Raw genomic sequence first — 14,099 nt, forward strand, 5'->3', positions numbered from 1 at the left:
ATCGTGTGTAAAGATTTTGACCATCTCCCTGGACCCTTTTAATGCTTTCAAAAAGCGGGTTGCATTTATATAGTGCCCATATCTTTAAGTTGTTGAGTATGATTTGACAGGAATTGCATGACTTTATTTTCTACTCAGCCAGTCAGCAAGAAAAATTAAAGTAGTAACTGCAGGTGGAAGGAAAGTAGTGAAGTAAAAGTACCCATACAGCACTAAAGCATACTCCAGTGAAAGTACTATACACACTTTTTAAACTACTTTGTAAATTACAATTCCTGTTTGAGTATTTGTAATATGTTACTTTGCACCACTGTATAAGATATAATATAAAAAAAACAAACGTACACCTACCATTCTAACTGCATTTAAATAAGCTTCCAGTATAGTAAATACCTTTGGACTCTTAAAGGGACAGTTCACCAAACATTCCTGGTTCCATTCCTTTTGAGTTGTGTTTTTTCTGTTGAACACAAAAGAAGATACTTTGAAAAATGCTAGAAACCTGTAACCATTGATTTCCAGTAGAATTGTTTTTGTAGTTTATTTGTTTTTCCTACTGTGGATGTTAATGGTTACAGGTTTAAAAAAAAGTTTAAATCATTTATTTTGTGTTAAACAGAAATAAAGAAACTGAAAAAGGTTTGTAAATTATGACTTATTTCAGTTTTGGGTGAACTGCTTGATACTATTAGCTTGTGCATAGTTAAAATGACAACCTAATTGATAAATATATTGCACAGTTCTTCCAACACTTACTGCTTCCTGAAGTAAAACCATACAAGAACCACCAGCTTCCTGAACAGAGCTTTCCAAACAGCATCATGAACTTGCTGCTTGCTGCTTCAGAAACTGCCACTCATTGTTATGACCGCAACATATGCGTTGCCTAGAAAAATCATGTCCTCCTCCATAGGAAACATTGCTTCATTCCTTTTCCTGGACACATTCACAGTCACAAATGGCCTTACAATATGCGACACACACTGTATTTGAAGATCAGCAATGGTCTAACCCATTATTGGCCAAAAATCTGCAATACATGTATAAAGTTTCATTTCAGAAGATCCAATGTCTGCAGTTGATGAGCTCATTTCACAGCTAAAGGAAACATCCTCTGCTTTCACCACAGTCAAGCGTTTTTATTGTGCTTCAGGGGTTTCCAGAAGGCCTGGGAGTGTCCATAATAATCTATCTTTTGGGATTTAGGAAACAATTCGTAGCTTTGGCCCGACTAGCTAAACTAAATAAATAATATTCATTGTTCAAGTGATCAAAAGAAGTCAGTTCCGAATACAGTAGCGAGAGACCAAGGCGGAAGAATGAAGTGTGTTCACGCTCGTTTTATCTTTTAAAGAGCGCTCGCTTTGTCTCTCTGATAACACACTGAGGGCTTTGTAGTGTGAAATTGTCAGTAGCAGTTCAGTACATAAAAGGACAGTTCTAATAGTGTCGCTTCTTTCAACTCCGCACTTTGATTTTGATGCGGGACGGCTTTGAATTTTCAGATACCTCATTAACACCACTTAGCGTGGGACGGAATGAACAGCACTACGTAATCATAGCAATTACGAAAACTATCTCTCAACCGCATTACCCCTCTGTGGAGACTCGGATAAAGATATTTTATATTATCTCTTAGAGAAAGTTTGCATGAGTCTGCTGGTGTTACTTGACAGCAGATTTCCTTGCCTTGTCTTGAAATGCTTTTTAATTATTGATTGCGTCGCTCCTTTTTGTGGTCTTATTGTGAAGTAGTTGCGGGAGATTTATATTTCAGTCAAATGTAATTAAATGAAATGAAGATGAAAGTTAATTGGTCTTGACGCTGGAATATGGCTGCTGCTTTTGGTTAGTGTTGTGGAATTAAAGAGACAGTGTACTCCAAAAAAAAAAAAAGAAAGTTCTTTTTGTCTCATGTTAGTTCAAACCTGTATGATTCATTTTCTTCTGTAGAACACACACACACACACACACACACACACACACACACACATACAAAAGAAAATTTAAAACCATAATAATAATTTGCCTATACAAGGAAATCCGTAAGACTGGGATAAACCTGTACTAAAACCTTCCGAAACCATTCAGCCCTGTAGTCAGCGTATTGAAAGGGGTGGTTCTTTTTTTCCTGAAAAACTGGACCTCGCAGTTATTTGCCTCATTTTCTATTTAATTGTGAGCTTTAGATATCGCATTATAGTGACATTTTAAACACAATTGATCATAACCACACTTTTTGATGGACCAGAAATATTTCCTACCATTTTTTCCAAATTACTTACCATACTATTTTACTATTTAAAGTGTTTATTTACAAATGTGCATTTAAACTGTTTTGACCCTATCATACACCCGGCGCAATAAGAGGCAAGACGTGTTTTGCGCAATTTGTCACTATTTTCAGACCAGCGCAACCCTAATTTTCACGTTTTGCACCACGTTGTTTAAATGGCAAATCCATTAACCCACTTTGCGCTACTTTGTGTACTCTGTAAGGTGTGTTAAGGCACATTGTTGGCACGTTGCTATTTTGAGAAACTGATATAGACCACGCCATTGACCAAGTAAAAGCTAGTCTAAAGTCCAGTGCAGAGCGCCTATGCAGGTTCAATGCTTAATACACAGAGGATGTACAGCAATACACAATATTCTTACATATGAAAAAAAGGATTAAAATGTTGCAAAAATGATCATTTACTACATACATAATCATTTACTACTACATACATACATAAAACATTTATTCATGACAATAAGCATTTTTATTATAATGTTATTTTAATTATCAGCAGTATTATTTATTATATGCATATTTATATTTGTTTTATTAAAAACAAGTTTATATTTGTCCACCTGTCAGGTTTTGGAGATTTATGCATCACCATATGGGGCATAAGAGTAGGACGCGTGTTTGGATATAACTTAGTTTTTTGACCAACTTTCATTATTAATGTTTATTTATTTGTTTGCTGAAAATTAGAATTGAATTTAGAAATAGTTTTGAAACAAATTATTGCGCTTAACAAACTTAATTAAATATGGAGCCTAATGAAGTCTTCAGTGGAGTGCGTACAACACCGTTTCCTTATCCATGGGAGTAAAGTAAAGAGTAAAAGTAAAGTAAAGAGGCCGAATGGAGGAGGCTCCTTCAGTTTTTCCACTTACAAAGTCCGCCATATAAATAGCAAATGCGCCATGGCGCGATGTAACTGACTTTTTAAGGGAATGGGAGATGAGACTATGCTTAAAACACACCCATAACTCATTAAGAGAATAAGCACAACCCTGCTAGTCCATGCGGCACTGTGCAAACTGTATTTTTCCTACCTTAAAATTTCAAAAGTGAATTCAGACACGCCCTAATGCTTTAGCGTAATGCCCTTTAGACTTTGCACCTAGATCATTAATAGAGGTCACTGAAGTCAAACAGGAGATAAATAAGCTCATATAGGGGACCAATTTTGGACCTTTGTCAGTGAAGGGTGGGTCTTTTGAACCACCCGCTCCCAATCATACTAATCTTTCCAATTTTTTTTTATGTCACGGAGGACAAAGACAGAAAGTCAAATAGTCTTGCATCAATATAAGGGAGTAAGTAATAGCAGAATATTCAGTGGTGGGAACCAGAAATGGTTAATCAAAATATTCTGACGTCAAGACCAATTATCTTTGAATGGTCTTTAAGTATTTGGGAGCAAACAGGACGTGTCCCTCCCACTGTTTGCCCAGATTACACCTCTTCAATGGGAGTATCTGTGAGAGAGAGAAAAAAAAAGTTAAAAGCAGACAGTGGAAGAGTGGATGCTGACTGGAGTGGAGGATATCCTGCAAACTACAATGACTTAATGAGATCCCACCACGATAATTGTAGCCAGCGTTTAAAAGGGACTGAGAGGAGAGTCACAGACAGATGTTGATCATATGCAGCGTCGCCTCTGGCTCAGTGCTTTACTGTCAGGGCTCTGCTCCGCCAAAGGAATGTGGCTCTTCAACAAGCACAAATCAAAATCTGCCATTCAAAATAGAAAACATGCGTCAATTAAACCGTGACTTCTCCAGCTGGGGCTCCAATTTTTCATTCTGCTTAAAGGGGACATATGACAGTTATGACTTTTTTATATGCTATAATCAGGCCTACCAACCCAAAAATGTGAACAGGACAACATGGTAACTTTATTTTTTGGTAAGCCTCTTTCTTCAGACATAAATGCGTACAGATGTTGCTCCCTTACTGTGCGTTCACACCAAAGGCGGCGAGAACGTCAAAATTCGCTATATAGGGTTAGGGTTAGGGTTGAACTCATGTTTAAAGGGACTGTTGCAGCATATCAGCAAATCAATTACATTCCTGCATAAAAAAACGTGCTTTCTAGCTAGAAAATATTGCACGCTTTTTTATTAAATTCGTTTTACTATGGAAGATTAAGTTGTTGCGTGTGGTGTGGCTTTGCTGCACTTATCCAATATGTCTGAAATATTCTGAAGTTGATATACTGTTTTGTACTGTCATTATAGTTAGCGTGAGATTCCTCTTATTTTTTTAAAAAATGTAAGAAAAAAAAAATGACATCAATGGACATCGACTCGCCAGTAACTTGTTTTTTATGTATATATGTCACTGTAAGAAAACATAATTAATTGGAAATTAGGCAACTGCAATAATCAAACCCTCGGAAACAACTGTGGTCTGAACCAAAGTTAACAGGATTGCGTTCTCTGGAATCCTCAGGCCATAGACTTCAACATTCCGATCGCATCATAGCTCATTACCATAAAGTTGACTTGATTTAAACTCTCCGTGACGCCCACACTGCAAATACGCACCTAACCACCGGCTTCCATTAAAAATGACTGACTTCCGGCTACTTTGATGCTCTTGCCGCCTTCGGTGTGAACTTACAGTTAGTGATGCAAGACAGGAATCTTCTACTGCATATTGCTTCCACTTATGTAAACACTACGGTATATACACTGCTGTCACCAGTCCTATTTACTCGCTAGAGATTCAGAAAATTGGTGTCAGAAAAAAGTCAAATATTATTGAGGGTTCTAGAGAACTTTGGTTCTAACCACATTAGTTCCCTAAGCAAAACAAATCACAAAGGTTGATTTTTGCCATGCGAGTTTCCCAGTTTGTAATGTAGGATGCGCACAAAATAATGTGGATATGAAGGCTAAGGCTAATAAATGTCTGCTTTAAATGACATGTTGAATTTAGACAAGTACATAAACGTGAACACAAAAGGCTCACTACACACATGCCTTTTAATTGGTTTATTTAGTTGGAAAACATGTAAACATATTGGATTATCAGAGTGCCAATGGCAGGGTGGTCATTGACTCTGGCAGGCCAGAGTGAATTCTGATGGTCTTGCCGACGATGGTGTAAATGCACAGTAACTTCATATGAAATATTGCTAAATAATATTGATAAATTGTTACATATTTTGGCAAAATATATTTTTCAGATGTCAGTTCAATGCTGTTTCTGAAGGAGCCCTTCATGCTCAAACTTCATATCTAACACATGAATGTTATTTTGAGAACATTTTAGAATTTTTGTCTGAATGGGCTTGTTAACATGCTGCACGGCTTATGTGGCTGAAGGCATTGTCTTTGACGTTCTGCTTTGCCAGAATGGGGATAATATATCTGCTTTTCTTCCTCTGTTTTTGTCCCTAATTGTTTCCCCTCTGTCCTTGGAATAAAATCCCCTTCACACGTCCTGCTTCTCTCCTCTTATTTCATTTGCTGTTTGCACAATGGTTTTCCTTTGACCCTTTGACCCCATTCCCCAATGCCACTGCCCTTTGTCTGTCTTTGTCCTCTGGGAACATCTTGATCCATGAGCAGCTTGACTACAGTAGTCCTCAGTTGAACTCTTCAGTTATGCTGCATTATTATTAGTATGGCTGCTTATGAAGCAATGCAACTATATTAATCTTAGCTGTTTTAGGACACTGCTTTGCTCTGTTGTTTGAGTTGAATAATAATGTTATTGTTAATGCTAGAACTACCTAGGAGGTCATTTTAACCATTTTAAATTTTTTGCAATTTAATAGTTTTGTTTAAATAAAACACAAATATCTATAATTCCCTTAATCTGACTAAATATGTGTATATTTTATTCTAACATTGTTGTATTTTTTTTTTTAAATTACAAAACAGAAAAGAGTTATGATTATTTTTTCCTAGAACTACAGATCAAAATGGCCACATTCATTTTGGTTGTTTGCTACTTTTTACCCTGTGACTTTAAATATGCGTCTCTCCTTTGCCTAGCAACATCCTATCAAAAACACAACTTTCTGTTGGCAAAAACATAACTTCTAATATAGATTTCAAAACAGAATATTCAATGCTATGAAAAAGCCTTTTCCTCTGCCTGAGAAAGTGAAAATGAAAGTAAGTCGAGAACATTTGCGTGTATTATGAAGAACGTTAGCCTAACTATAGGCTGTGTTGTCAAAAAGATTGTATTGTCATAGTGATGACCTAATTAAATATGATGACAAAAATTCAAAGCTTAATTTGAATATCTTAATGGACGCTTTGAATGTAAATATGGCGAGACAATATGACGTCTTGTATATGAACTGTCAGAATGACTGCTATGGTAATTCTAGTAGTTTTAGAATTCTGGTAGTTCCAGTGTTAAAGAAACATGTAGATGAGTGTCAAATGCATTCATTTTGGTTTCATCTGTTTTAAATAAACATTATATAACATTTTCAACAATATTATAGTTTATTCGTATACTAATATTATTCGTATACTAATATTATTAGTTTACTCGTATTTTTAGGGTGATGACCTTAATTTGAATATCACAATAGAAGCTTTAAATGTAAATTTGACAACATATGACGTCTTATATGAGAACGGTCAGAACTGCTAGGTAATTCTAGTAATTTTAGAAGTCTGGTAGTTCCAGTGTTAAAGGTGGAGATGAGTGTCAAATGCATTTATTTTGCCTTCATCTGTTTTAAATAATAAAAATGGAAATGAAAATGAGTCGAGAACATTTGCGTGTGGTCTAGTAGTCATACTATAGTCTGTATTGCCAAAAAAGTCGTATTTTTAGGGTGATGACCTAATTAAATATGGTGACAGACATTCAAAGCTTCATTCGAAGATCTCAATAGAAGCTTTAAATGTAAATATGGCGAGACAATATGATGTGTTGTATATGAACGGTCAGAATGACTGCTATGATAACTCTAGTAGCTTTAGAATTTTGGTAGTTCCAGTGTTAAAGAAACATGCAGATGAGTGTCAAAGTTTTATAAGTGCATTTATTTTGGTTTCATCTGTTTTAAATAATTATTATATGACATTGTCAACAATATTATAGTTAATTTAGTGGTGTAAATGTGGTGACAAATTTGCTAATTGTGCATGCAATTGTTATTCAAGGTGACTTCATAATTGTTTTTTATTTGCATTTATTAATGCCTAATTCTACCTCTATTCACATATGTTAATAAAAATAACAAATTAAGAGAGATTATACAAATTAAAATCCTGACTAGAGGCTGTTTTAAAACAAGCATTATTACAGCAGAAAGGTTGTCAGAAATGTTGAGTACCACTGCTCTATTTTTGTCATTTATTTCTGCACGTTGGCTGCCATGCATAATTTCCCCCATCTACTCTTTAATTTTCGCATTCACACATTTGCTCGTATGATCTCTGAGCAGTAAACATCTAAACCGGTTACACACTGCCTTGCTTGGAGTGTGAAATTCTGTTTAGTATCAGAACGACAACAAGATCTGCTGCCAGCTGGCTTTGTGGCATTATGATGGATGGAGGATTTTCTCTCACAAATGCACATTTGACATTTGGACAGTTTGTGTCTGGGAATAGACTGGTGAAAAATCAGCCAATCTCTGTCCAAGTGCATTCCACCAAGCCACAAAATAAGACAAGAAGACTGCTTTGAGTGTTTGATACAGTGTGAAGGGCTCTTGGAAAGAGGAGGAGGAGTGAGGGGAATGAAGGTCGAGTTGAAAGACTCATGCTTTAAAGGCCAGGCTGGCCGCATTGGCTCAATCAGCTCTTTGTCTTCCGTACAGGCCTCCATGTGTCCCATAGAGAGCCCGTCCCACAAAGCTGCCAAAGTTATGCTGTTGTATGGAAAGAAGAGTGTATGAATCGAGCATTTGAAATGCACTGTCTTTCCCCTTGTTTGAATGTGGTTTTAGTGCCCTTGCTGGTGTTCGACAGGGGATTTCCTAAATGGAAAGACTGAATGGGGTTTTGCCCTGTTCCAGACCAAGAATCTGGTTTTCAGAGTTGCAGCCTTATTAGCAAAAGCCTCTGAGATGAGATTACGTACACTGGGCTGGCCGAGCTATTGAAATACAGGCTGATGCTTTTATAGTGTGCCCACACAAGTGATTTGATTAATCATGGGTCATTGCCAACAATTTGTCCAGACCTTTTGATGTTTCTTTTCCTCTGTCTGTATTTTCTGTAACATCATCATAACCAAACACTTTGTTGTTCAAACTATCATGGCACCCTTTTGAAGGGTTGTTCCAAGCCAAACTGCTCAAAACTGGCCACTTCAAGGGGCCCTTCATTTAGTGGAAGCCATCTAGTTGGAACTGTATGAGTAAACCATACTTGCTTGGTCTCAAGAAGCACACTAGTGACTGATGTTGTTCCTGGATGGCATTTAAAATGGGACAGGAAATAAATTGCCAGCAAAGATGCTGAAGACCACAGCCCCAGGCTTCAGCCTCCTTGTTAGCATTTTATCTCCCTTCCCATTTTGAATGCCATCCAGGGAAGATACGAGAAAAGCTAGGGGGGTCATATTGGTGCCATGACCCAGATGGGATTGAGGGTATAGTTTTTTGAGTGTAACAGAGCCCAGCTAGTAGAGAGCATTAAAAGATGCACTAGAGCAGTGATGGGAAAACTTGGTCCTGGAGGTCTGGTGTCACTGCAGATTTTTGCCCCAACTCTAATCAAAGGTCACTAGAAATCTTTAGGCAGTTGTGTTTGATTAGTGTTGGAGCTAAACTCTGCAGGACACCGGCCCTCCAGGACTAAGTTTGGCCATCCCTGCACAAGAGGCTGTAGTGTTTAGCATTTTGTTATCATAGACGTTGCATACGCAGTGCACGTATTTGAGGGTCTTACAAAAATGACGTCTCACTTGCGCCCTTATAATGGGGGGGGGGGTTGTTTTGCAGCTTTTGCAGTTAGCAGATGCGGATGAAGCATGTGTGATTTACATGTGAAGGCAATGCAAAGATGCGATTAGACATCCTGTGGCGTGAATTGTGTATTTGACACGCTTCAGACTGCAAAAGAAGGTGTGAGCAAACATCTAACAAACGGAGCAATGGAATAGACAAAAAAGCAAGCAGCTTACAATGCTGGAGATTGGTTCAATGACGAAGGCTGCTGGACATGACCGAATTGAAAGACATTATTTGTGCTTTATATGTATGGCTGGTATTATGATGTTCGTGAAATCAATAAATTATTTTGTTTAACTCAGATGCTCCAGGGAGTGAAATCTGAGTAAAAGTAAGATCATGGATAAAAATAAGAGTTATACAACCTTGCTTTGGCTTAATCCCTACTGTTTTAGATCTGTTTTAGAGACCAAAATAAAGAACCTTTATTTTTATGATTTGTGTCATTGTCATTGTGTCAAATTGCGCACCTAACATAGTAGACTACCTAAGAGAGTAAATTATATATATATATATATATATATATATATATATATATATATATATATATATATATATATATATATATATATATATATATATATATATATATATATATATATATATATATATATATATATATATATATATATAATTTTTAGATTTATATACATGTTTTAATCACAAAACTTATGGGAATTACCACCACAAAATGTCTTTTTATTTTTTATTTTTATTTTTTTTTTACAAAAAATCTGCGAAAAACTAGGGGGTCTGTTAAATGCAAGCCCCTGCCCCTGGAAGAGCAGGAATGAATAGTCCTGATGTAAATTGTGCCCTTCATCTCTTCTGAGCTCTCACTCTGTAGGGTACACCCTTCAAGGGAATTATGGCATAGCGATGAACCCTTCAGAATGGATCTCACCCTATTAAAGCCTGGACAAAGTCACTTAGTCAAGACCTGTTCTGACACTCTTACATTGTTTTCATTATTTTTACTGTCCTTTAATGACCAAAGTTAGCTTTATTATTCTAATGAATTTGCCATTAGGGATTCAGGGAGCCATGTATCAATGTAATGCACAATTAGAAAAGATTAAGCTTGGCGCAAGTTTCTTTTACTAATCCTATAAGCAGTAAGTGCTACTTTCCAATACATTGCACGTGGACTGCAAATTCAATTGACCGAATTGTGACAGCAGGTGTCCAGTTGGTGTGAAAAGCAAGTTAATTAATCTCTGAGATGTATTATCAATTGGACTAAATCTATAAAGGCATTAAGAAGAGTAAAAGGTCAAAAGAGAGTTTGTGTGTGACTGTGTATATAAGCTGTATGTCCATTTGGAAGTCATATTAAACATGACTCTGCTGGAGAACTATGGCGAGTCGCAGCTAACTGTAAGAAAGAGCACAAATATTGACTTCCTTTCTCAACTCCGTTTGACAAACTGAAATCGGGTAAACTCAGTCAGGCGAGCTGCCGGGAGGGCAGTAAAAGGGTTGGAGCTTTTTAAAGGTTGACTTACTGTGAGGCTGTGGGCATAAGCTAATAGCATGTATTTGTTTTTGGTATTGAACAGCAGCTGAAGAATTGGAGCAGCCAATGCTGAAACCTTTCCTCAATAGATTTTGTAATGCTGGGCTTCTCAATGATTATTTGACCTTTTGATGACCGAATTCATCTGTACTGTACTGTAAATGTCCCTCCACCCACCAGTTGTGTTTTTCATGCCCTTTTTAGATGTTTGTTTATTCTTTGTGCTGGTCTTTCTGGTTTCCCATCAATGCCAAATTATTGCACCCTTGATTCGTCTGGTCTTCAAGGCTTAAATGTGACCATAAATATGTAAAACTAGCATATAGACTAGCCTGGTTAGGCTGAGAGACTAGCTAAAAACACAAAACCAACCTTTTTTTCAATCCCCAGCTATACACATCATGCACCAATGTTAAGCAGTTTCACACAAACATATTACATTAGCACTAGTATATTATTATTATTAGCATTAGCATTATACATTAGAATATTGGTTATGGGGCGTCACGATGGCACAGTGGGTGACACGATCACCTCACATCAAGAAGGTCGCTGTTTTGCATGTTCTGCCCATGTTCGCGTGGGTTCTTCGGGTGCTCCGGTTTTCCCCACAAGTCCAAAGACATGCACTATAGGTGAATTGGGTAAGCTAAATTGTTTGTAGTGAATGAGTGTGTATGGATGTTTCTTAGTGATGGGTTGCAGCTGGAAGGGCATCCGCTGTGTAAAACATATGCTATATAAGTTGGCGGTTCAATCAGCTGTGGCGACCCCAGATTAATAGAGGGACTAAGCCAAAAAGAAAATGAATGAATGACTGAATATTGGTAGTGGGAAGGTTTACTTATTTTTTTCTGAGTTGATCAATAGTGTGTATATGTGGTGGTTTAAATTGGTCATTTTTAAATTGTGAATGTATATTTTCTTATTTTTATTTTAAACAGTGTTAGTTAAATGCTCCACTCAATTTTAATATTCAACATATATATTCCATATGTTTAGTTATTAGCCTTTACATAATTTAATTGATGTTATGCATGTATTCTTTGTAAAAATGTATTTTCATTTACATGCATTTTTAGAAGCTTTGTGTTATAAAAGTTTTGAGAGCATAGACTGTAAAAAATACGGACGTAGTATCCGTGATGTCGCCCATAGGTTTATGAAGAGTGCAAATGAAGGTAATAATGAGTGTGGCCTGCTGTTGCCATTTTGTTGATGCGCCATGTAACCAAAAAAGGACAAAGAGGCGGAACGTTAGTGGATCTTCAGATGCCTGCAAACTTTTTGCTTAGAAGGGCTTTTCTTTCAGAGAAACGCTTAACTTTATTATCTGCGACTTGTTTTTGTTCTGACCATTTGTGCTTGGTTGTATACTATATCAATAAAGCGTTTAGTCTTTTAAAAACACTGTATAAATACATTGAGCCTCTAAGCATTATTCTTATGACATTTTTATATAGGAGGAAAACACAAATTACTTCCAGATACTTCAAATTATTGCTATTTACGAAATTCAGGCATAACACTGTACGTCAACGTATCAGACTACTGTTCTATAGCCTACAGCTAATCAATCTACAGTGCAATCAAGACCTAAAGAAAATTATAAATGATAAATTATATTAAAACAAATACATTTATAGATATGGTATGTAAGTATATAAGAATTGCACTCACCTGGGAAATGAAGGCCACTTGAATGGTTTGTGAGCACAATTAAGTGCACACAGCATGACATATTATTCGATAATTGTAGGAAATAATTTCATAAGGTAATTGACTGTGTAAAGCCACATAAAACAAAACAAAAATATGATTTTTATGCCGAGCTCAGCGGCTAATCAGACGGAATCAGCTGAGGTGAAGTGATGGTGACCAGCGAGATCTACATGTAGCTGTCACTCAAGTGGCCACGTCCTTAAATATGCAGACTTAATATTACTCAATATGAAACGGATGAGTTATGAAAAAATTCATCCGCTCACAGTTGTCATGAAGGGTAATACTAGCTATATATACGCCAAAATTGTTTTTTGTACCAGGCTGTTAACACCTTTTTTTCTGCTGTAACGTTGGCCATATTAGCATTGGAGTCAATAGAAATGTGCTCTATTATGGAGCCAGCCTAGCAGAATTTTGATGAATTGTAGTTTCAGTTATTTCCGTTTTAGCTTCACGAGGGAGAGCGGGATGTTGCCGCTTGGTTGAGAGAGGAAAATAATTTATGTTTCAAACAGAAAATTGACAATAAGATTAATAACGACAACATTGATTTGTGTTCAGTCTGCATGAGTGTATATCTGAAGTAAAAGTGACTGTATAAATTGCTTTGTGCTGATGACACAAATAATTATTTCTGGCACTGTTATTGCAAGTCTAACAGCTGTCTTCTTGATTTTAGTTTACTATCGGGCACTGGTGAACTTCACAAACTCATTCCAGTATGTGCCTGAACTTGATGACATCTACTCTAATGCTTTCACCGAGATTTCATCTGCAGTCGTCGATACGGTATGTACATTTAATGACTTTATAAACACCACCAAAGACGTTTTTTAAACTAATAATTAATGTGGTGCTCTACCTGAGTATTATGTCATATTATTGATCACATGCCTTACCTCTGACTTGGTCTATACTGTGTTAATGTTTAAATCAGTACAACTAGAATGGCACACAGAGACTGAAGTGCTTTGTAAGGTGGGGCGGTGATTAATGGTGTTTATCTTCTTCACAGCTCGAGTCCGACTACAACAGGATACCAGGGCAGCAGACCGTCAATGTGGTTCTCATCAAGTAAATACCATTTTCAGTTTTAAACACCAATGGAATGGTGCATGTTCTTTTATTTAGGATAGACAGTTTACTTGTAATCATTGGTACACTCATTTAGTCAAATGCTCATTATGATCACACATCATCTTACAGGGATCTTACACTCACTCTCCTGTTGTTCTAAACTTTTAGAAGCTTCTTTTTTTCTGTTGAACTAAAAAAAATCCTGAAAGCTGGGAGCCATTGACAGCCATTGAGTTCTATTGTATGAATAAAATACTGTGGAACTCAAGGGCTACTTTCCAACGTTCTTCAATATATATATTTTGTGTTTAACATATGAAAGAAACTCAAATAAGTTTGGATATCTTTTAGAAGACTGGCTCCTCTATAAAAGCAGCAAACAGACCACCTTAACCAGGCTGGGTTTAATCGCACTGTATTTAAAATGTTTCAATAAAATATTCCTAAACCACTACAACAGTGTTAAATATTTAGCTAACTTATGTACTAGCATTATCTCAAATGTTTTGAAGATGTTCAAATCCTGAGAAATAAGTAATTGTAGCTAGTGGTATGATCCGTGT

General features: G+C 36.6%; 1 protein-coding gene across 1 annotated transcript in view; it reads left to right on the forward strand.

Annotated features, from left to right (window-relative positions):
- The window catches only part of hspg2 (heparan sulfate proteoglycan 2), a 187,612-nt gene that overhangs the window by 58,061 nt on the left and 115,452 nt on the right, over positions 1-14,099 (forward strand). Inside the window, 2 exon segments of the mRNA XM_056448664.1 lie at positions 13,139-13,248; positions 13,475-13,533. Coding sequence (XP_056304639.1) covers positions 13,139-13,248; positions 13,475-13,533 — 169 coding nt within the window.

This window comes from Danio aesculapii, chromosome 23 (assembly GCF_903798145.1).
Source record: "Danio aesculapii chromosome 23, fDanAes4.1, whole genome shotgun sequence".
NCBI classification, from domain to species: domain Eukaryota; kingdom Metazoa; phylum Chordata; class Actinopteri; order Cypriniformes; family Danionidae; genus Danio; species Danio aesculapii.